The 21,044-nt window shown below is 40.3% G+C and overlaps 2 protein-coding genes across 15 annotated transcripts in view; both read right to left on the reverse strand.

Annotated features, from left to right (window-relative positions):
* The window catches only part of SUN1 (Sad1 and UNC84 domain containing 1), a 36,147-nt gene extending 25,556 nt beyond the window's left edge, over positions 1-10,591 (reverse strand). For 7 of the 14 annotated variants that reach the window (XM_064520223.1, XM_064520222.1, XM_064520218.1 and 4 more), the window contains exon 1: positions 6,484-6,608. The gene's annotated coding sequence lies outside the window, so the exon portion shown is untranslated. The other 7 variants (XM_064520215.1, XM_064520214.1, XM_064520220.1 and 4 more) reach the window with 7 other exon arrangements.
* A 2,258-nt stretch (positions 10,592-12,849) lies between these two features.
* Positions 12,850-21,044, reverse strand: part of DNAAF5 (dynein axonemal assembly factor 5) — a 32,034-nt gene continuing 23,839 nt past the window's right edge. Inside the window, exons 10-13 of the mRNA XM_026116215.2 lie at positions 17,827-17,977; positions 16,338-16,494; positions 14,391-14,582; positions 12,850-13,861 (exon numbers count right to left, since the gene is read on the reverse strand). Of these exons, the coding sequence (XP_025972000.2) occupies positions 13,722-13,861; positions 14,391-14,582; positions 16,338-16,494; positions 17,827-17,977 (640 nt within the window). The 3' untranslated portion in view covers positions 12,850-13,721. The remainder of the gene's footprint in view (positions 13,862-14,390; positions 14,583-16,337; positions 16,495-17,826; positions 17,978-21,044) is intronic.

The following is a 21,044-nucleotide window of genomic DNA, read 5'->3' on the forward strand; positions in this document are numbered from 1 at the left end:
AGATTCTTTGATAGTAGGCTCTTCATGTTTAACTTCATTTTCACTATTCTGGATTTGCACAGTTAGTAAAGCTGAATTCTGGCTATTTTCAGACTATCTATGGCTCCTGTTTCAGCAGCAGTTCCCAGCGTATTACCGTACTTACATTCCACACAACTGTGTTGACATGCCCAAACTAAAATAAAAACATTCCTGGGTAAAATTTAATTCTTAGAAACAAAACATCAACAAGTATCTCATTCTGGGGATGCACTTTGCTGTGCTGAAATAGGAGTTAAGTTGGATAGCTACCAATATAAAAATAAAGGTGACAAAAATCACAGAGTCACAGGCACAGGTAATGCCAGTTCAAAAAGAAATCTCTGCACACAACACAAATACTTGGCCAGTTCACTTGTCTTCAAATCCCGCTGCTAGTAAGCAGGATGATGTCTCAGCTACTGCTTAAAACTGAAAGTTTCACTCTTGTTTTTTAATTAAACTTACAGGCCTACCTCTTTGAATGCAAGCACCTCCCATGCGTTTGTGGGGGTAATGAGAAAATCTCTCATTTCTATTTACATGCTAGTTTCTGAAGACTAAAGAAAAAGAAATATCGCTTAATGGAAATGCCTTAAGTCTGCTTCACCTGTTCCAGAGCCCTTCTGTTTCACAGACTCATATAGCAGATTTTTTTTTCTTTTGAGGAAGCTTAAAATCAGTAGTGCAGAAATATTAGCAAAGCAGTCTAATTCTTTTGCTAGAATAAGCCGCAAATATGGCTAGAATGAACAACAACTACAGTCATACTCTAACAACAAATAAGAGCTCATTTCAGAAAACAGGAAGTGAGAGCCAGCGAACAAAGATTCCCCAAATAAAGATGGGAATACACATCAGGACTTTTTTTAAACAAGAAAAAGACTGGTCACAGGCATATGCCCATTTAAGTTTAAAATTATTATTGAGGTTGATCTGTTTAAATTGGTCCATCCCAATGGAAAGATTTTGGAATCGTGAGCCAGGGATACATCTGTTCACAGTTTCCACTGGAGCTGAACTTGAACTAAAAGGCACAACTACTTAACACACAATTTCATCAGCAGATCTAGTTTCCATTTCAACAGCAGATTGAGGACCTGGCTGTTCATGCTCATGTTATGCTTTTGACACCCAGCAACATTTTCCCACATGGAAAGCTACGCTATGAGGGAGAGCTTTCTACCGCTACCCAACTCCTCCTTGAATGTCTGCTACACAGATAGACAGGGCAAAGGCAGACTTTGAGAAGTAACACGTTGGCTCGGTCTCTTTACTGTTCTTTCCTCTTCCCCATCACTTTTCCCCCTTCTTGATTTCTGAAGGAACTAAGCGCTAGAATTTATTTTTCTTATTTGATAAAGTTGGAAATGCATCATCTCAAGTTAGTTTCAAAATATGAACTTGGTAGCATTGCTAACTGAAAAGCCTTGAATGTATTTACACCTAGGTCTATTGATCTTTGGTTTTCAGAACACCAGGATCTCTAGTAGAGATAAGAGATTCAGTATCTAAACAGCCCACAAGCAGAAACCACCCTAACATTTAGGGACTTGATTTGATACATTTTAGAATATTAGTCAAACAAAATGAAAGCTTTTTAATTCTTTAAAATGCCAAAGCAGTTTTATTTTAAAGCTCTGTTTAGGTCAGTTAATCTTCATAAATATAGTAACCATGATTTTCAAAAACAGACACCTAAAATTTGCTATGGAACTATTTTTTAAATCTCTCTACCAGTTCAACAGCCTAGTTTTAGGTGTCCATTTCTTTAAAAGAAAAAACGTGCAACAAGTGAACGACCCACTTATTTAGAAATACTCCACATGTATTACAAGCAGAACCTTAAACTGCAGAACAGATCGGGGTGGGTGGAGAGCAACAAGTCTCTCTAATTTGTTCACTCATGTTTGACAGCTCTCTACTGCTCATATAGCCCATGAATTCCTCGTTTACAAAACTTTCATATACAACTGGAGCAGAAAACCCACAAAACTTGGCAGGGGACCAGAGAGGCAGACATAGTTCCTAGTTCTGGTTTCAATGCTTTTTGGAGCCCACCAGATTTCCAATTTTGGTACCAAAGACTGCCTGGCCTCAGATTCATGGAGGCTTTTATTAACAGCTTTGCTGCAAATATTACTGGGCTCAAACTTTAAACGTCCTTCCTTCTTCAGGAAGCCCACAAAACATTTATTGCAAAGTGGGAAGGGATGAATATAGTGAAAGAACTAAGTATGTAATTGCTTAAAAAAAATTAGTAAGAATATGTTTATGAGAACTTAAAAGTAATTGAGAAAAAGCATGTATTTCAGCTAGAATGCAAGCAGATATTAGGTAGTTCTATCATCTATCATTGCTCCTTAGCTTACAAACTAGCTTCCATGTTCCTACAGAGGACACAGCTGGACTAGTTACTTTTTCCTGAGAAGGAGACAACGACAATCCTGTAAGAGCATCATTTCTCCCTTGCAAATGAACTGTGCCAGTGTTATATTAGATATGCAGAGTAGAAGGGCAGGAGAAGAGACAAATTCTGAACTGGCCAAAGTACAAGGGAGCACGGGGACTCCCTAAATCAGTGCAGCAGAATTTACCTTTGCACAGAGCCCTGGCTATCTCCAGTGGATGTGGCATATGAAGCAGAGTGACCTCAGGCCATACCGCTGCCCCATAAGCCTGTTTACCTGTAACAGAAGTATGTATCTGACCATTTTCAGAATTGGACAGCCTCAATGAAACCTTGGTACCATTGCAGTAAGCTTCATTGGATGCTGTGTAAGATGATATGTTCTGATAGTGGCTTTTAAGCATGGGAGTATCACAAGGGGAGAACAGTATCCAATATACATTGTACATACCCTATAAACAGCACACGGCAAGGACAAGTACGAACCCCACTCACAACTCATCTTAGCTACATAAATAGACCTCCATCAACATACTATCTAGGCACTTCCTTACAAACACCCTTGACAAAGGAAGTGGTAACATTGCCATTTCACAAACGGAAAACTGGCAGAGTAGAAATATACACCAGGGAGTCTGCTATTGAGCAGAAAATTACAACCAAGTTTCCCTAAGTCCTAGAAAACTGTTGTAACTACTGAACCATGCTGCAACCCACAGATGGCAAAAGGGAAGTAAACCTGGCTTTAACTTTTTTTCTCCTCCTCTCCCTCTTCCCTCTGGACAAGTACTAACAGTAAAATAAGTCAGCTGCACATAGCAAGCCAGTATGGCTATATAACAAGCTAAGAATGAGAAAACTGGCAAGAAAGTATGTCTTACTTTTTGGATTATAAGGGTTTACAAGCAAGAAGTTTAAAAATCTTACAGAGATGTTAATGGTACTACCTCAAGCAGAATCTATTCTATCCTTATCTTCTAAAGCATGTGAACTCAGTTAAGTCATTATGATTTAACATACTAATGCCACAAACACTAAACAGACTTTTGGACGAATTATCAGCTATTAACAGCAATGAAAGTAGAGCATGTGACCCTACCAGGTCCTGAGAGCAAGCTATTTACACTTGTAATTTTGAACTTTATTTTCTATTATTCAGAATAACCAATAAAAATATTTTCGTTAAAAAAATAATAGCCAGATTAGATTCCTATGTAAATATCCTCCATGAAGTATGTTTCCACATACCCAAATAACTACAAGTTCAAACAGCCTGAAGAGCAAACAGCTCCAAGCTAAATTGACATTTTTTTTAAAGAAAGAACACACATACTTTAAAGTAAGATCAGCATTCCTTTTTAAGAGAGATTCAAGTAATAAGATTCACATTTTAAACTAGATGTTACCATTGAATACTATTGCAGAGATCCCCAGACACAGGTGTCAAACTGTAATGTTACTAACAAAAAAGGGTTCCTCACTAAACAATAATGTTGCATATTCACATTAAGTGCCATTTCGAGTGGTTTTTTAGAAAGGAAGCTAAACATAAACGACCTATACATTCAGCTACGGTGAAACACTAAACATGTCTGTTCATTGTTTATATACACAGCACCTGAAACACTTCATGGCAACAAACTGAGTCATTTTATAAGCTAGCAATCTGCACATTATCTCGCAATTAAGAATTTCCCATGATTTACTGCACAAGGATCACCAGGCCTCCGCATTTAATGAGGTTCAGTGCTTTGTTTACAACCTCCCTTCATCAGATTACGCTGTTACAGGGAAAAGAAACAGAAAACAAGAGTTTCGAAACGCTCCCTGCGCTTGCCCAGGTAGCCCTCCGGATCAATCACGGCTGCACACAAGACATCGACAAGCATTTGGTATCAAACCGGTGTCTCCGAGGCGCAGCGCCATGCGCGTCCCAGGCTCGGGGCTGGCGGCGGCCGCTCCCACGGTGACGGCGCGCCCCGCTCCGCGCCCCGCTCCGCTCCGCTCCGCCCCGCGCCGCAGGATCCCAAAATGGCTTCCCCGGCGCAACAAAGCCCCGAGGACGAGGCTGAGCCGATCCAGCCTCCCAGAGCTTCTGCTGTCAGTCAGAGGCGCAGTTTGAATTCACTGGCCGTGGCCGCCTCGGCCAGCCCCCAGCTTTTTAACCCCTCGGCTGCCTGCCGTGGAGGACGGCGAGTCTACGGCACTCACTCCCGTGCATGTTTACATGTCACACGAGTGTGTTTCAACTAGAAGCCTCCTCAAAGATAATAAACGCAAGGCATTATACTTAATCTCTTCCACTCCCAAAATGTATGTTTCAGCCAGCTAATAAAACAACTTCATTATTTACAGCCTAACTTCAACCAAAAAAAAAAAAAAAAAAAAAACCACAAACAAACAGACCAAACCTCTTGCTCTTTACAAGACTTCTGGCTTCCTACACCCAAACACATAAAAAGCCCACAACTCTTACAATCACCGAATCACAAGTCAGTGCAACAGCTTAGCTTTCAGGAGGTCTCTGCCAGATTTGCTAACATACAGAGGTAAAATATGCCTTGATTACTAAGCTTGTAAATAAAACCCTCCATGCAGATCACTTACAGAGTGAAAGTCCACAGCTACCACTTATAATATTATTATGCAAATCAACTGATATTACTACAGCCCTACAGGTTAGGTCAGAAACTGGATGTTAAGACTAACTTGGAAATTCAACAGAAGCAATAACCTCAAAGAGTTAATTGGATAGCACTAAGACAGAAAATATAATCAATCCAGAAGGGATTTTGCCTCCTGTTTGTGAAACATTAACCTGAAAAACAGAGGACCGGGTAGGGGGACTCTACGTATTGTAGAGACACTCATCCAGGAATCTGCTAGCTAAGATTTTCCTTTTCTGTGTATATGTTGAGCAGTGTGGGTTTTTCTTCCCCCCCCCCAAAAAAAAGAAAATATAAGGCAAAATATATAGCTTTTACATATCTATATATTTACATATTTTATACTTTATTTTGTGTGTGTGTATATATATATAAAAAACAGGCATGGCACTTCTCAGACTGTCACAGAAGGCTGGGTGCTGCCTCTAAACACTTTGACAGTCCATCATGTGCTTCAGCCCCTCACAGTTACAGAGGAGTAACCAAACTTGATCACAACATCAATATTTGCAGATCACAGAACTGCATTAACGGCAGGACTAAAATAGCATAATGTTACTTTGTAGTAAGACTACAAAAAGTCAATCAGAGGCAGGGCTGATACTGATTTATTCCATACAAGAAAAAAGACCCCAAACACAGCTGTCTTTCCTGCAAGTCTTTTCCCACAGAAGCAGGTCACAGACACAGGCCGACCTGAGGTGACACCCCGGGGGTTTTGGGGCTGGGAGGAGAAGTTCGTACTGCTGGCACTAGTCAGCACCAGGCCAGTCACAAGTTATCAAGCGTTAACGTTGCACTAAAGCTAAGCAGCCGCAGTAGGCAAAAGCGCCACGGACCCACTTCGCAGTCCTTTCGGAAGCAGGGCAAAGGGCCGCGGGTTGCGGCTGCCCCTAGCAGGAAACACCGCAGGGCTGCGGGCCAGGAGGGGCCGAGCCGCAGACGCCCACGGCAGAGATTCGCCCCGCTCCCTCCCGCGCCACAGCGCGGATTCAAACAGCCCCGAGGAGCGGCCGCCGCCCGGCCCAACGGCCGCCGCTCTCCCCCGCTTCCCGGGAGCGCCCCCGCGCAGCCCCCGGGCCCCGCCCCTGCGCGGGGAGCCGCGGAGGCCGGCTGCGGAGGCGGGAAGGCGGCGGCGGGCCAAGGCGGCGGCAGCTGCGGCCCGCGGGGAGCCAGGGGCGGCCGCGGGGCTGGCGCCGAGGGGGAAGGACGAGCCGCCCCCTCCGCGGGGGGCGAGGGGGACCCCGGGACGCCCCGCAGCACGGCGCCGCCGCCCGCCCTCACTCGCGGAGGCAGAGGCGCCCCTCACAGGCCCCCCCGCGACGCCCCCGCCGCGAAGGAGCCGGGCGGCCCCACGCGAGGCCGGAGCTCCCGGCGCGCGGTCGTTACCTGGCGCCGGTGGCAGCGAGGGAAAAGGCAGAGCCGGCGGCGGCGGCACAGATTGCCCTCGCCCCGCCCGCTTTACCGGGGCCGCCGGGAGCCGCCGCCCCGCCCCGCCAGCGCCCCCTTCCGCGGCGGTCCCGCCCCCACCGCCCCGCCCACCGGGCACGCGCGCGCGCACCCTCGGCCTCGCCGTCACCGTCTCTCTCACGCGCACCGCGCCGCACCGCACCGGCGCGCTGCGCACACGCCGCCCCCCCGTACAGCACGCAGCCGCTCTCCTCACGCCCACCGCCGCGCGCAGCTCGCCCACACCGGCGTGGCTCCGTCAGACACCCCCGGCGCACACCGCTGCACACACACCGCCCACGCACACCCCTCCCCCTCAGCCCCCCCAGACCCCTTACGTACACACATCCCCTCGCGCACGCGTGCCCTCCACACCCGGCCTCACACGCAGCAGCCCCCACACGGCCACACAACCCCTCAGCCCCCCACTCACCCCCCAACTGTCACACAGCTACACCACGCTCTTCGCTCACACACACACCGCTAGCGTGGTGCCCCCTTTGGCAGCAGCGCACAGCCGGTACCTCCCCGTGGACCCTAATTTGCTCTTTCCCGTCATTTCTGCACTGCTGCCTGCCTGCTGGGCCCTTTCGGGTTTTCTCTCCCTCCTCGAGGGTGCCCGGGCAGGGGCGCGGGACATCAAAGTGCCCCCGGGGCTAGGGCACGGGTCTGGCGTTACACACCAATGAGCCCTGCCTGTGCCAGCACCCAGGACAACCCCCCTACAGAGGAATATCACGTATATTTAATTACTGGCAGGCCTGTTCTGAGGGAAGATGTCATGGTTTGAAATAAGTCTGTGTTATTCAAATATCTGGGGAATATATGCAAATAAATTAAATTTGAAATCTGCATTTGAGTAACATTTTGTAAATCTTTCATCTCCCCAAACACACAGCTTTCTCATGGCCATCTTAGTGGCAAGTACTGCAGTCAAGAGTAGTTCAAGTGAATATAAACAGAAGAATAGGATACGTGTCACTCAAGAAAGTGTATCCAAGCCAAAAATATTATTTATTGGTTTAAGAAAAATAACTCATCTTGCTGGGAAACATTGGGTAATATGTATTAAAAAAAGAAGCGGAGGGAACATTTCAGTCATCCTGCTAAATAAACTCTCTGTAGTTACTTGAATAAGAAATGGGTAAGAAGCTAATCCTTAAGAAACAGAGAAGGATGCAAAATAGACACTAATGCAAGACTTGAGTTGAAGTCAGTGTAGCAATCAGTTTAGGCAATAGTGATTTGTTTCAAAATGGCTTTGTTCTGGTTCTAATTGCTTTAGCCAAAATTGGGGTGATCCCAACACTACCTGAAATCTAACACATGCTTTAGTAGGAGGTAGCAGGTCCCTGCAGCCTCCTCGCCGTGGATGGCTGAACACTTTGCAGAGAGGAAAACCACCTCACCCCTCTGTTCTGGCACCTGGCTTCCTGTATTTAGGGTCAAACAGGTAGTTTGGGGGATATGTTTAAGGGCATAAGATAGGATCCAATCAGATTCCTATTTAGCGTAAATCTCACTGAAATTCTTTGGCTATGCGGTCACAGCTCGGGGATGTTTCTCCCTCTCTCCCAAGGGAGCCCAGCCAGGCGCGTTGCAGGACCAGGCCTGCGGCAGCCCCCGGGCACCGTGCCAGCCTCCGGGCTGCTCCGACTTGTCCCGGGCAGGCGTTTTTGCCTTGGGACCAGAGAGTATGGAGAAGGATGGCTTAGATCCAGCTTTCCCTCCACTGCTCAGCTATGAGATTGCAAAGGCAACAGAGCCTTTGGCTTCTAGGATTTAAGTAAACCTTGGTGTGATGTTCAGATTTTGTTAAAAGAAGCTGGTGCATATAGATAGGGGTTTTTTTTGCTGTTTTTCAGAAAAAAAACAGTTCTGAAGCAAATAAAAATTCCTTTCAAGTTTTTGAAAGCTGACAATGAGCTCTGAAAGTAGAATCAGCTCAGTTCATTTTACTGGCTAAGCTGAAGTCTGTAAAAAAATGATCAACAGAGATAAAAATAAATCATATTAAGAACATTTCAGTTTTAACAGTCTGGAGTGCTGTTAAGAACATAGAAAAAAAGCTCTGTGAATTGACACCAGGTATGGGGAAACTGCAGTCCACGGGCAGACCTAGTCTCAGCTTTGTATCTTCTTTCCTTCCCACCTTCTTTCCTTCTCTTCCCACTGTGATTCCCACTGCGTTCCCAGTGCGTTCCTGCCCTCACACCTAGCAAGCCTGTTCTGCTGTGTGCGCTCGCCCTGGCTATCAGCCACAAAGGTCCAGGGCCTGGTAGCAATTAAAGGATGTATGGACCGAATGTGATAGAGACCAGTGCAGCGAGGTGCTTCTAGTCACAGTAGACTAGAGGAGTCTTAATGCTGAGTGGTAATAGTAGATACTGGACCTCGGTAGCAATGCAGGGAGGGACACTGGGTACGGGGTGTTGCTGGGCCAGGGCGTCCTGTAGACTGAGGAAGCATTCTTTAATGTGAGGAACTGCAGTGGCCTTTATGTCCAAGGATGGGAAGATGATCATGTACGTGCATTAGTAAGAAAATTGCCTGAAGTGTCTGGAAGTCCGATTCAATGCTAGTTAAAGTTTCCTCTGTCTGCCTTGCACCTTACAGTTATAGTGATAAGGGCCCTTTCCCTGCGCTATCAGCGGACTGCACCAAGGGCAATGGTGCTCCACACAGGGCAATTAGGTTATCAGTTAAAAGGGGGGTGCAAAGCACTTCAATTCAATTTGCCACAAGATCCTGCCGTCGTCCTGACTTACAGGGGATTTCAGCCATTAACAAGAAAAGCTGATTACATACAAGGAAGGCTGATAGAGCAGCCGTTCTCCCCACAGCTCTCATCTGCTGCTTCATCTCAGTTATTGCTGTTCTTGAGTTTTCCTGGGGGATTGATCTCAGTAAGTGGACACAAGCTTGTTAACTGTAATTTTTGTTGATCCCTCAGCTGCCTAATAATAAAGATTTTTTGCTTTATCTTTCTCTTTTTAAAACATGCTTAGAGCTTCACCTGAAGGGCTGAGGCAAGGAAGTGTCTATTATGTATCCAACAGGACCAGCTCTGACCCACTTTTCTATAGAAAAGTCAACAGTTGCTCACCTTCCTGTATAGTGATGCTAACGCAGATTCTGCGAATGAAAAAGAATGGCTGACTTGGCTCCTCTCAAGTCAGTGGTTGATTTCCAGGGACCAAAATGCTATTCCTATATCAGGAGCAACGCTCTGTTAGGTGTATTTTGCTTACACAAGGAGCTTCCCACAAGTGAGATAAAGCCTATCCAGGAACCAAGCAGAACTCTAATCCACATGTGCCAGTGTTTGAAGGCTTTAAGTTATAGCTAACAGTAATAGTATAGTTATTATAGATAATAAAAGACATAGTTAACACTGGAGCAGGGGACTTCAGGACAATTACGATCTGTTAACAGAGGTCATCACACACACTGTATTGTGCAGTAAGATTGTCTGCACTATTGAAGTTATGGGCACACCAAAACCTTATTTTCACGATCATCTCAAAACTTTTCTCCTGACTAAATTTGGCTGCCTCTTCAGACAGAAAGCATGGAAGCACAGTCCAGTTATAACTGGATGTTAGTCTCTGGAGAGCACGCTGCATACCCAAGCAGACAAATTAATGCGTCATTACCATACAACTAGATGGCACAGTGCACTTTACTGACGGAGCGCCTACGATCTGCCTGATGCCCTTCTAAGGACATCTGCAGATTGCCAGTAAGAACCCACATGGATGAGAAGCAGATGAATCTGGGAACACACTTAACTTTAAGACTCTCCTAAAACTGCTCTCTGATGTAGACTTTTCCGCAAAGTCTGGGTGTGTCACTTTACAGTGCTATCTTAATGTCTAAGTAATTGATTCTATTTAAAGTAGTCAACAAATATTTACAAGATTCTATATTAAGTTAGGCAAACGCATACACTTACCAAAAATTTTGTTTCACTGAGAATCCAAGTCCCAGGATCCACCACAACAGGCCTTCCAGCTTGTAATGAAGAAGACAAGCACATCTGTTCGTCACAGGAAGGGCAGGGCTAAGTCTGCTTATCTAAAGAGTCTGAAAGTTTGAGATAACTATTTTGCCCAAGAAAAATTGTCCTTGCTTAAAAGTTATGTAAGGAATATGATCATAATAACATTATGCAATGAACCCTAATAAAATCTAGCACTTATAATAGCTAATCTAAAAACATAGAAACAATCTATACATTTCAGTTGTGTTCCCACTGCTAAAACAAAAGATTGAATCTAAGAAAGTTGATTCTCAAGGAAAATAGCTTTTAAATAGGTAGGATAATTTTTACAAGTTCTTACTAAACCCAGGCTCATGCACCATCCACAGGAGACTTCATAATATTACTTCTTCAAAAAGGGATCTGGGAAATTTGGGATATATAAGATGAAGTATGGTAAATTATATCCAAGGTAGGCGTTTTTTTGAGGTCCTATGTCCAGAACACTTTCTAATAAAAGAATGTAGTGGAGCATGTCTAATTTGTCATACATACCTAAACTAGGATCAGGTTGCTGCTTACCACATCTCTAAAAAGACTATCTGAAAATCCAGTTCACAAAGCCTCCTGGCTCTGAACAAAAAAAGCTGATTTGTTGCAGGATGCGGAGATTTCTTTTGGGAGGCATGCCACAATGGACTGTTCTGAAAGATAACAAAAACCTTGACATATGATAAAAAATATTTCCCAGCCTACTCAAAATATTAAACATGGTGCATTCTTGAGCTTTCACTGCCAATTTGTTCCCCAGCTTTAGAGCATCTTGGAGAACTTTGACTATATTTCACTTCACCTTGAAATTGGGTTTTCATAGCTTCTTTAGATCACAGGAGTGATTAAAAATTCCTGCACAACATCTATACTGCAGCTTTCATGAGGCTGCAGACAGTGGTAAAGTAAAAGAATCTCAATTTTGCCAGTATAGAATCCTAATAATATTGTGCCTGCAGTAACGTGGTTCAGTAGGATATATCCGGTGGGCTTTCAAGGGAACTTTACAATTAGAACTTCGGACCTGGAATCTTGTTGAAGCAGCAGAATTTCAGGTTGCATTGGAAGAACCTGATGCTTTGTAGCACTTTGAAACACTTTGGTTTTTTTGAGTATGGGGTATTAAATGAAAACTCCAAGTGCTCTACTAGCGTAGCTATGTAGTCTGTTTCCAATCTATTTAAATTAGCTTTTTATTATTAATTAGACTAAACAAACAATGCAATGTTTTCTAGTGAATTTTACATTTGAGGTTATGTTGTTGGTTATGCAACTTACTGTTGTATTTTTTTTTGTGTGACCTGATATATTTCACATGCTTTGTGCCTCCTAAGAATTTCAGCTGACCCTACAGCTCTGCAAACAGCCATTCAGACCTCTGTATCATATATAGCCCAAGTGCTTTTGCACAGTTGTCCATCTGCCAGATGTACATTTACAACAGCATGTAAACAGAAACTTATGGGGGGGGGGGAAGAGAAGGAAGAATATATATATATATTTTTTGATCTTCATGGGGAAGAGAGGGAAGGAAAAAAAAATCAAAGCAAATCTTCAATTCCGCTTCAGGACAGCATGACTGAGGACCTTCTTGGTTTTGAGAAATGATTCTAGAAGGAAGATACTGAATATAGTAGAAATTATATTAGTCAACTAAAATGCAGCTCAGTACAGGAAGAATTATATTTTGTCTTTTTCATGAAAGGAAAACCAAGCTTCAAAGATAGAATATATGATTTAAAATGAGTAGTCTATTCTAGGAGAATGCAAAATAACCTTTGGATTTCTAAGAAACTGCTCCATTACTGCTTGTCTTTAATTTTACTTGTCCCCTTCATTAGGATTTTCCAAATGACCCAATATTCCATGCAGGACAGGTTATAGGTTTCCATGACTGGCTTTTTAGCCAGGAATAAGAATGTCTTGCATATCTAATTTCTCTTAAATGTTTATTTGAGAATACAAGTAGATACTGCTCTAAACAGATCATGGTTTGTTTAAGAGTTACATCCCAAGTTTGAAAAGGAAAAGTTAGCTCAGAAAGCCAAGCAAATATGAGGACTTTCTACAGCATAAGAAGTATTCCCAAACCTTGAAGAATCTCCTCTTCTAGGCTTGATACAAACCAAAGCATGATAAAAGGCTTGATACAATGCCAATGAGCATTTTTTGTCTGTAATACAGAAAATTTAAGAAATCAGGAGCCTGCTTTTCCATGATTTTTCTGTGTGCAATAAACAGCATACTATTCCATAATGACTCAGACAAGAATCTAGAAGATCACTCATTTTATTACACAGCTGAAAATATGAGAATACCCTAAAACTTATATCCTAAAAAGTTAAAAAAAAAAAGCTTTAACATAAGAGTATTTCATTTCAAAAAAATAAGCAAACAAATGCTGCTTGTTATCCAAGGCACTTTAGTATAAACAAAAATAGCAGATGCTGTATATTTAAAAATACAGCAATATAAATACTGTTAATCTGCATGACAAAACAGCACATTTTCCCATGTATAAATTTTAGTTTTAAAAATGTTAACCTTATTGTTGTTATACTACATTTTGTGACTGAAAATAAAAACCATTTCTTTTGTGACACTTACTCAGAATATGTTCCTATTATATCAACATAGTGAATACTCAAAACATTGTAAAAATTTTGCTGCATTATGCAACAAAACTTTGGCCTAGATGTTTTTGATAGAACTGATCCTCACAGACCTGACTCTGCAAAGTCTGAAAACATTCCAGAGCTTGAAATGATCCTTGAAAGACCAAAGTCTAGTTGGATTATTCTAATATAACTTTGACACTGGACTATTAATTTAACTAGATTACCATTCTCAATTACCATTAGCGTCAGATTCCTGAACAACATTCCTGCTTTAACTGTTCTAGCTGAAAAACTTCCAATGCCCAATGAATTAAAACATTGTTTTATTACTAGCAAATACAAAGAACTTCTGAAATGACAAAAAAATGTAGAACTGTGCCCATTTGACTTTTAAATGAGCTAATACAGAACTTACAAAGAAAAAGATCTATTTATTGCTCAGGCTACTTTGTACAAATGAAATATGAAAGCAGTCAAGCTCATATAAATGTCACATACAGCTCACTAACAAGAGTTTCAGCATTGATTCATAAAACTGATTCTTTGGGTGACTGAATGTGGTGTAGTAGTTGATTGCAATAGACTGGCGTTCGATGCTTCTGTACAACCACTTCAATTTCTCTCACGAGCACTTCTGGATATAAAATGCTTCCTTCTTTCAAAACTTCTGTAAAACAAAGATGTGTTTCATAAGTCATTAGCTGCCCTGCCCTTTTCTATCCAAGTTCCCTCAAAGTAGGTGCAACCTAACTGTGAAGTTGTGCTTCTACAAGTTGAGCAGTCATGACAACTTGATTCCCTTCTTTTGTGCTGAGGTTTGTATTCTGATGTCTATATGCTTGAACACAGACTGACACACCAATAAATTCCACAAAGTCCATGAAACAAGCTAGTATACAGTCACATGCTGCAACAGTTAGTGTCTCTGATCTATATCCTGTCTACCATCTATGAAGTCTTTTGATATATCAGATATATTGATACTCCCACCCAGATGCATGCAAAAAATGTAATGTTTCATGATGTAGCATACAGGTAAAAGGCCTGAGCTCATACCCACTGAAACCCAAAGGAAAGCTTCCAAAGACTTCAGCCTGTTAGGATTAATCTCTAGCTGTATGTACTACTTTTAGAGAACACTTAAAAACATTACTTGAAAAAACACTGTTAAAAATACATAAAACTGAGAGTCTTACCTAGGACTGCATTTTGGATATTTTGATCTTGGTCATCCAGATGTACCAACAGTTCTTGGTACAGAAACCGAATATTATTTTGCATTAAAGATTTCTCATCATTGTCCTTTAAGCATTTAAACCAATTAGTTAAGGTGTGAGCAGCTGCCAGTCGTACATCAGGTGAAGCATCATCTAGCCGCTTTAAGACTTCTGAAAATATTCATAATATTGAACAATCAAAACATTCATAACCAAACAGCACTATGAACAGAGCTGAGAAGTTATCTTTTTCTTTTTATTTCAAAATACAAATGTATTTTGTAATTACTGAAGTTGCTATTGCATTTACAACATGCTTTTGTCTTTTGAACTTTGGAATACATGTAACATACAGGTCCTAAAGGCATGCAGTATACTATGATTGGATTGTTCTTTAAAAATTAAATTTTAGTTATGTTGTCAAAAAACATCAAAATAAATGTATGAAATTATTCACATTCAGCTGAACTTTCTCTAACACTCTACCTAAAAAGGTACTATGCACATTTATGAATGCATTAGAGAAATACAGAGAGTTTAAGTATTACTTTCTATAAAGCACAGTATTTTTATCAAGTATTACAGTTTCTGTCAATGACTTTGCATCTCAGAGTATTTGAATACGCTAAATGCAAAGGTATGCTTTGATGATTGTCTGATTATGTATTTCTCCAAAGTAGAAGTGTTTATTGCTAGATTTCTGCTCTCCCATGTAACAAAAATATCATTGATTAAGATACCAAGTTTGGGAAAGGCTTATTTGCATATATCTCTGAGAACATAAATCCTGTTACATAGCATAGACTGTATTTCTGCAGATTTATTGTTCAGCAGTTAAACATCATCCTAAGAGGCATTATAAAAATATATATAAAAAACCCTCCACTATCTATTCTATCTATTCACTATCTATTCAGGTCTATTTATGGTACAATGCTGTGGTTTGCTGTTGGCACTCTGAAACACAGCAAGGAGAACAATGTGACTACCATTTATATAATGCATTACTGTCCTGCTTTCACTATAGTTAGAACATTATTTCATACAGTCTAAACTAGGAATTGATGCAGATGAAACACTGGCAAACCTTGTGATGACAGTAATATTGAGTGAGGTTCCATCTAGTGGTTTAATTCATAATAACATCAGGATACTTTGTTCAGTTTTGCTCATGAGCGAGATGCAGGCATTCAAATAGAAGGACATTAAATTATCTGCAGTGTAATACCTCAGTTAAATGAAATACTGCAGTTAAAAAGCTAGCATGGAGCAGCCTTGTGAGATGCAAGTGCTGTTAGAGCCACACTTAAACAACATGTACTCTAGGTGTTTAACACCTTGATTCTCTAAAAGGTATGCACATACTTCATACACTATAAGCAGTCTCACCTGACAGGTTAAGAACATGTCTTAATCTCTGCAGGATTAAGGCATTGTCTCTCTTACACAAAAATGCTACTAAATGTATGATATTGTGCAGCCCTTTACTTTTTCCACTTTCTTAATATCTATAAAATTGTGGGGGAGATCTACCTAAATAGATAGAATACTAGATAAGAGAACACAGAAATAGCCTGAGAAGATGTGCATGGGAATGAAATAAAAATGGCTGAGAAATAGAGTCAGCATACGATCTACCACTATTTCCATCTCAAGCTGTTTATAGTTTTTTGCTAGCACTTTACCTGGGATTAAAGCTAGATGACACAGTGATATAAAATGTTTCTGCCATTCTGTAGTCTTTGTTAGTGCTTCCATTGTTACCAGCTGCCATGAACCTCCAGGTAAGGTGGAAAACCTGCACAGTGAATCCTAAAGCTAGATAGTGAATCTGCCTACTAATGACACTTCAGGTGAAAAAGCAAATGTAATTCTTCAATCTGGAGACACTGACACCTCCATCAAAAAAATAAACTCTTACCATACCTGGATAAGTTTTGATGAGCTTATCTGAATCAAACTGCCTCCCACAGACTTTTAAAATAACACCAACAATACGACAAGCCATTAGTCGAGTTATTTTAGAGTCTTCATCCATGGAGGAAATAATTTGTGGCATCAGCATACCTTCAATTTCTAAGATCTACAATTCACAAAAGAAACGTAGAACAACAACAGCTTTTCAGTCACTCTTAGACAATGTGTTTATTGGTTACATCAGTTCTCATTAAATCTGACAGACACTGGCTTGCTTAATTTATAAAAAAACTTAACTAAAACTGTACTGAATAATCTTCAAGATATACAGCTTTATTTTTGCCTTTAACTAAGCTTGAGAAATGAAAATCTACCATTAAAACATCCAGTTAATGAATACTCAGTATATATGCAGATGAGTTTTATGTAACTACTAAAAGCTTTAAACTTACTTGCCTTTTCATTTTAAAAAAATTGTTGGCAAGACTTCAAATAATTTGGACATAAGAATTATGCATATGTACCAGTAGATGGTGCTCTTATTCTAAAAATAAGTTTTAAAAATAAAGACTGTAATACAACATTTTCAGAGAGTTTCATAATTTCCCTTTAATATGTACATTTTGTATACATTAATGCAGCAAGGCATTTTCTGTTTCAGAAAAATGTCCTTGTCTAAACATGACAGCAGTCTCGGAGATAAGTATTTTTGTATAGGAGAAATTAACCAGTTCATGTGTTTAAGCACTTTGATCAATGAAAGTCTGTTATAAAGGAAATAAAGGCTATGGATATTTAGTAAAATGTTCAGGATTTTTTTTTAATTTAACATTTTTCAGTGCGTTTTTTCTGAATACCATTCTTGTTAGCAACAAGCTTCAAAAAACATTCTCTGATTCGATTAATCTTTGATCACTATGGTAGATAACATATATGCATATACTACTGCCTGTTAGCTGTCAACTTCACAGGTTATATAGATACCCTTCAAGTCCCATTTTAACTCCCTCTGCTCCTTCCAGGCATCTTTTAGATCTCTCTCCTAAATGGACCTCCGGCTTCCAAGGCAAAGAGACTAGTTTTTTGCCGCATTACACAAAAGCACATACTAGCTAGCTGCAGTGCTGTTGCAAATGCACTGGCTGAAGGCCCAATCCTGTCAAATATCCCAGTTGTTCTGTTAATAGTCTGTGATTGGTATTTTGTGTTTTATAACTGACATTATGCTACAACAAAGACCTACAAAATTTCACGGAGGTGAGTTCTACAGCTCACCATGTCATTGCAGGCCTGGGCCCCTTATCACCATGACTGTCCCCCCTGGCTACTGATCACTTCAGTTATTAACACTCAATTGCAATCAATAAATTTCATTATGAAAAGTATACATCCTTCTGAAAATATTACCTACCATTAAGATTTATTCTTTTTTCTTGCATTTATTTTGTTTTCCTGCCTAAGATTTCAAAGTACATCTGATGGGAAAGAAGGAATTTACCTCTTTTGGTGAAAGCATTTCACAGTGAATAAGAGCCCAAAGGCATGATACAGCTGTAGTACGGATGGCAGCTGCTGTTCTTCCAGCATGCCACTGCAGATTAGGAGCCAGTATGTCTTTTATCACAGTCTCAAGGTAGCTAAGGAACTGCCTAAAGCCAAAAACAAGAAAGCAAAATAAAGGTTCATGAGAAAGTGGTAAAGAGACTGACAGGCTGTAAAGGAGAATTTTCTGTCATAGAAACACATAGGCAGGACAGAAAAAAAACCCTCTAAAATAAATAAATAAAATCTTATAAACGAACATGACTATAATGTCTGTGATAAGTCCTTCATAACTTAATTTTTCTAGGTAATATTTAAACAAATACTTAACATTCACAGAAGGGAGAGGCTAGACTTTCTCCCACTTCAGACTATGCCCATGACTCACTGTGTTATCTTGGTAAACTACTTACCTTCTCTCTGTCTCATTTTCTCTGTTTGTGAAGTGGAGATAACACCCCATATGAATGCTGTGAGGATTCATTACTATTTGTTAGGCCCTTTGAGACTGTCCAATGAAAAGTATTTATCATGTGAAAAGTATGAATGCTATTGATGAGACCTGAACTACTGATATTGCCGTTAAGTCCACACAAAATACTTCAGCTTTCCCTTGGCTCAGAAACTTGTCTCCCTCAAGAATGTGAGGTCTGTAGGATTTTCTGATGGTGCCAGTCCCACTACAAGTTTGCTTTTGACTCCAGTGATGCTGGACATGCTGTGTAATACTAGATCCATAAACAATGATCTATTTTCATCACATACACAGAAATCTGTGATTTTCTCGCTGATGTTCTCTCTGCTTCCTCTACTGAAGGGGCTGTTATTATATTAAAAATGTGAGAGCCAACAACTTGCAATAGGTAATATTCCTTCATACCCATATAATTCCAGCTCAAACAATTTTAAATTAAGAGAAAAAGGTATAAATCTCAGACACAAGCCTTTTTTAAAAAGACTTTTGCATCAAAAAGATGCATCTCCCTGGCCTGAAACTAGATAACTCAGGCTGTGGTTACTCACTTTGCCTCTGTGTCTTAAAGAACAGCTGGCAGCATGCAGAACAGATTGTCCAATAACAGGCTAAATCTACCTTGACTCGTGTCCCACTCTGCTCAAACTTTCAGCAGATCTGGACTGCAGCCACCTCAGTGCAAAACAGCACATTATCACCCATGTGCTTGACAGAAAGGGAAGAAGCTGTTCCTCACTGAAGAGTCCTAGAATAGCAGGATGATTAAGTGGCTCCTAGAGAGATGTGCCATGCCTCAGGAGGAACATAATGGACAGATGTCAACAACAAAGTACTTGTTTTTTTAAAGAAACAAAATGAAAACATCCAGCAATGATAAGCATTGCCATAATAATAGTGCATCAATGTAATAAGAAATGTAACTGTAGCTACCTTGTGTTTCCTGTAACTACCCTTTATCCACTGGGGTTAGATCCAGGTGTATCTTATCATCCAGGTGTAATCTGACAAAAATATGATCAGCTAGTCTGCCAGACCTTAATTATCTAGCTGTATATATACAAAACTGAAAGTCTCAAGTCTTCTACATGCTGAGAATACACATACCTGGCTGCTGCTTAATTGCTTGGCTAAGGGAGCAGTGAGTGTTTGAGAAATGCGAGTTAGATACCAGTTCTTGCTTCTTGTCCAGCAGATGGCACTTAAGATTCAGTAATAACAAGAAATCCAAAGTCCCATTAGACACATCCAAATTTGTCAAAACCGTTAGATTACTTTACACACATCTTTTGAAAGTCGATAATTTTCTATTCAAAAAGCTGCCAGAAAAGTGTTAATAATGACCACAGTTTTTCTGTACAGTTTAACAGAGAGCTCTATTACAGAAAAACTGGAAAACTGTTGCAGAGAAACAGAAGCAGCTGCTGCTCTGTTAGCACAGAGAAAGGAAACTATGAATGACAATCTGTCAAAACATACAGGTAGATTCCATCAGCACTGTGTTAGCCATAGTGCTACACTATTCGTGAGTATACTTGTTCTAGTGCCTTGCATCAAAATCAGTGAAGCAATATCTGGCAATTATCTGGTATAATAATGTCCATGACCACACAACTGTGTTTAGTATAATACCTGAAAGCCTTCATGTATTAACTGTTAGAATGTTTTTAAGAAACTAAATAAATTTACTTCAAACAGTGAATGCAAGTGTGTAATGAAAACTTATTACTACTTTATATGAGATAATAAAGTTAATAAAAACTACAATATCTCTAATTATCATTAAGATGTATTTTTAATTGTTGCTGATGCAGTTAAATTCTCCCTCTTTCTATTTTCAAATCTTATTGTTGTACATCTGTGTAACTTAAAAGTGAGCTATTTCCATGAAATAACATACCCTGTCTATGCTATTTTTATTCACTAAGTTGAGACTTTATTCTCAACTGGACATGAAATAACTAAAATATGAATCTGTACAGATAATAATACCTAGTTCTTATGCAGATATAAAAAGCAGGTCTTGGAATCAGGTTAAAATTACTACTCCCATTTATATGTTTGTTTTTCCTCCAGTGTTAATATCCTAAATCCAAGTAATCAGGACAGAATAGGATTTGCTTTTACAAATCAGTAACTAAAAATGTTTTGCCAACATCTATTCAAATGTAAAACCTATACATGTTACTTGCTACATTAAAGCATTTGATGTTACAATGGTAAGTAGGATCAAAACTTCATAGAGCTTTAATTCCTTCCACTCCTTTTTAATTTACAGCAATAAACATAGTTGTAAAATTCATTGTATTTCTCTTGTTCTCAGAGGACAGAAAGACACACTGAGCTAGACTGGGCCATCCCTAGTCATGAGTGGTTCTTCATACAAAGATGCACTAACTTCTTTGGATGTATTTTATTCAAAAAAAAAGCTATCCTCCCATACTGCCCTGAGATGAGAAGCTGCCATCATTGCTATCTGTGGAGATATGGTGTAATGTGTGACTATATTTGCAAAGTACATTAATTTAAAACATATTGCTCTATTTTTTTTTTCCATTGGCAATTTCCCTTTTCTGGGAATCATAGCAAAGTTGGTGGCTCATTGTTTTTTGGGGGAATTTTTTTCCCCTGGCTCCAGTTTTTGCACAAAAAAACCCAGACTGCATACAGAAGGCTTTTTTTTTCCTACTTACTATGACTAC

Source organism: Dromaius novaehollandiae, chromosome 14 (assembly GCF_036370855.1).
Source record: "Dromaius novaehollandiae isolate bDroNov1 chromosome 14, bDroNov1.hap1, whole genome shotgun sequence".
Classification (NCBI taxonomy): domain Eukaryota; kingdom Metazoa; phylum Chordata; class Aves; order Casuariiformes; family Dromaiidae; genus Dromaius; species Dromaius novaehollandiae.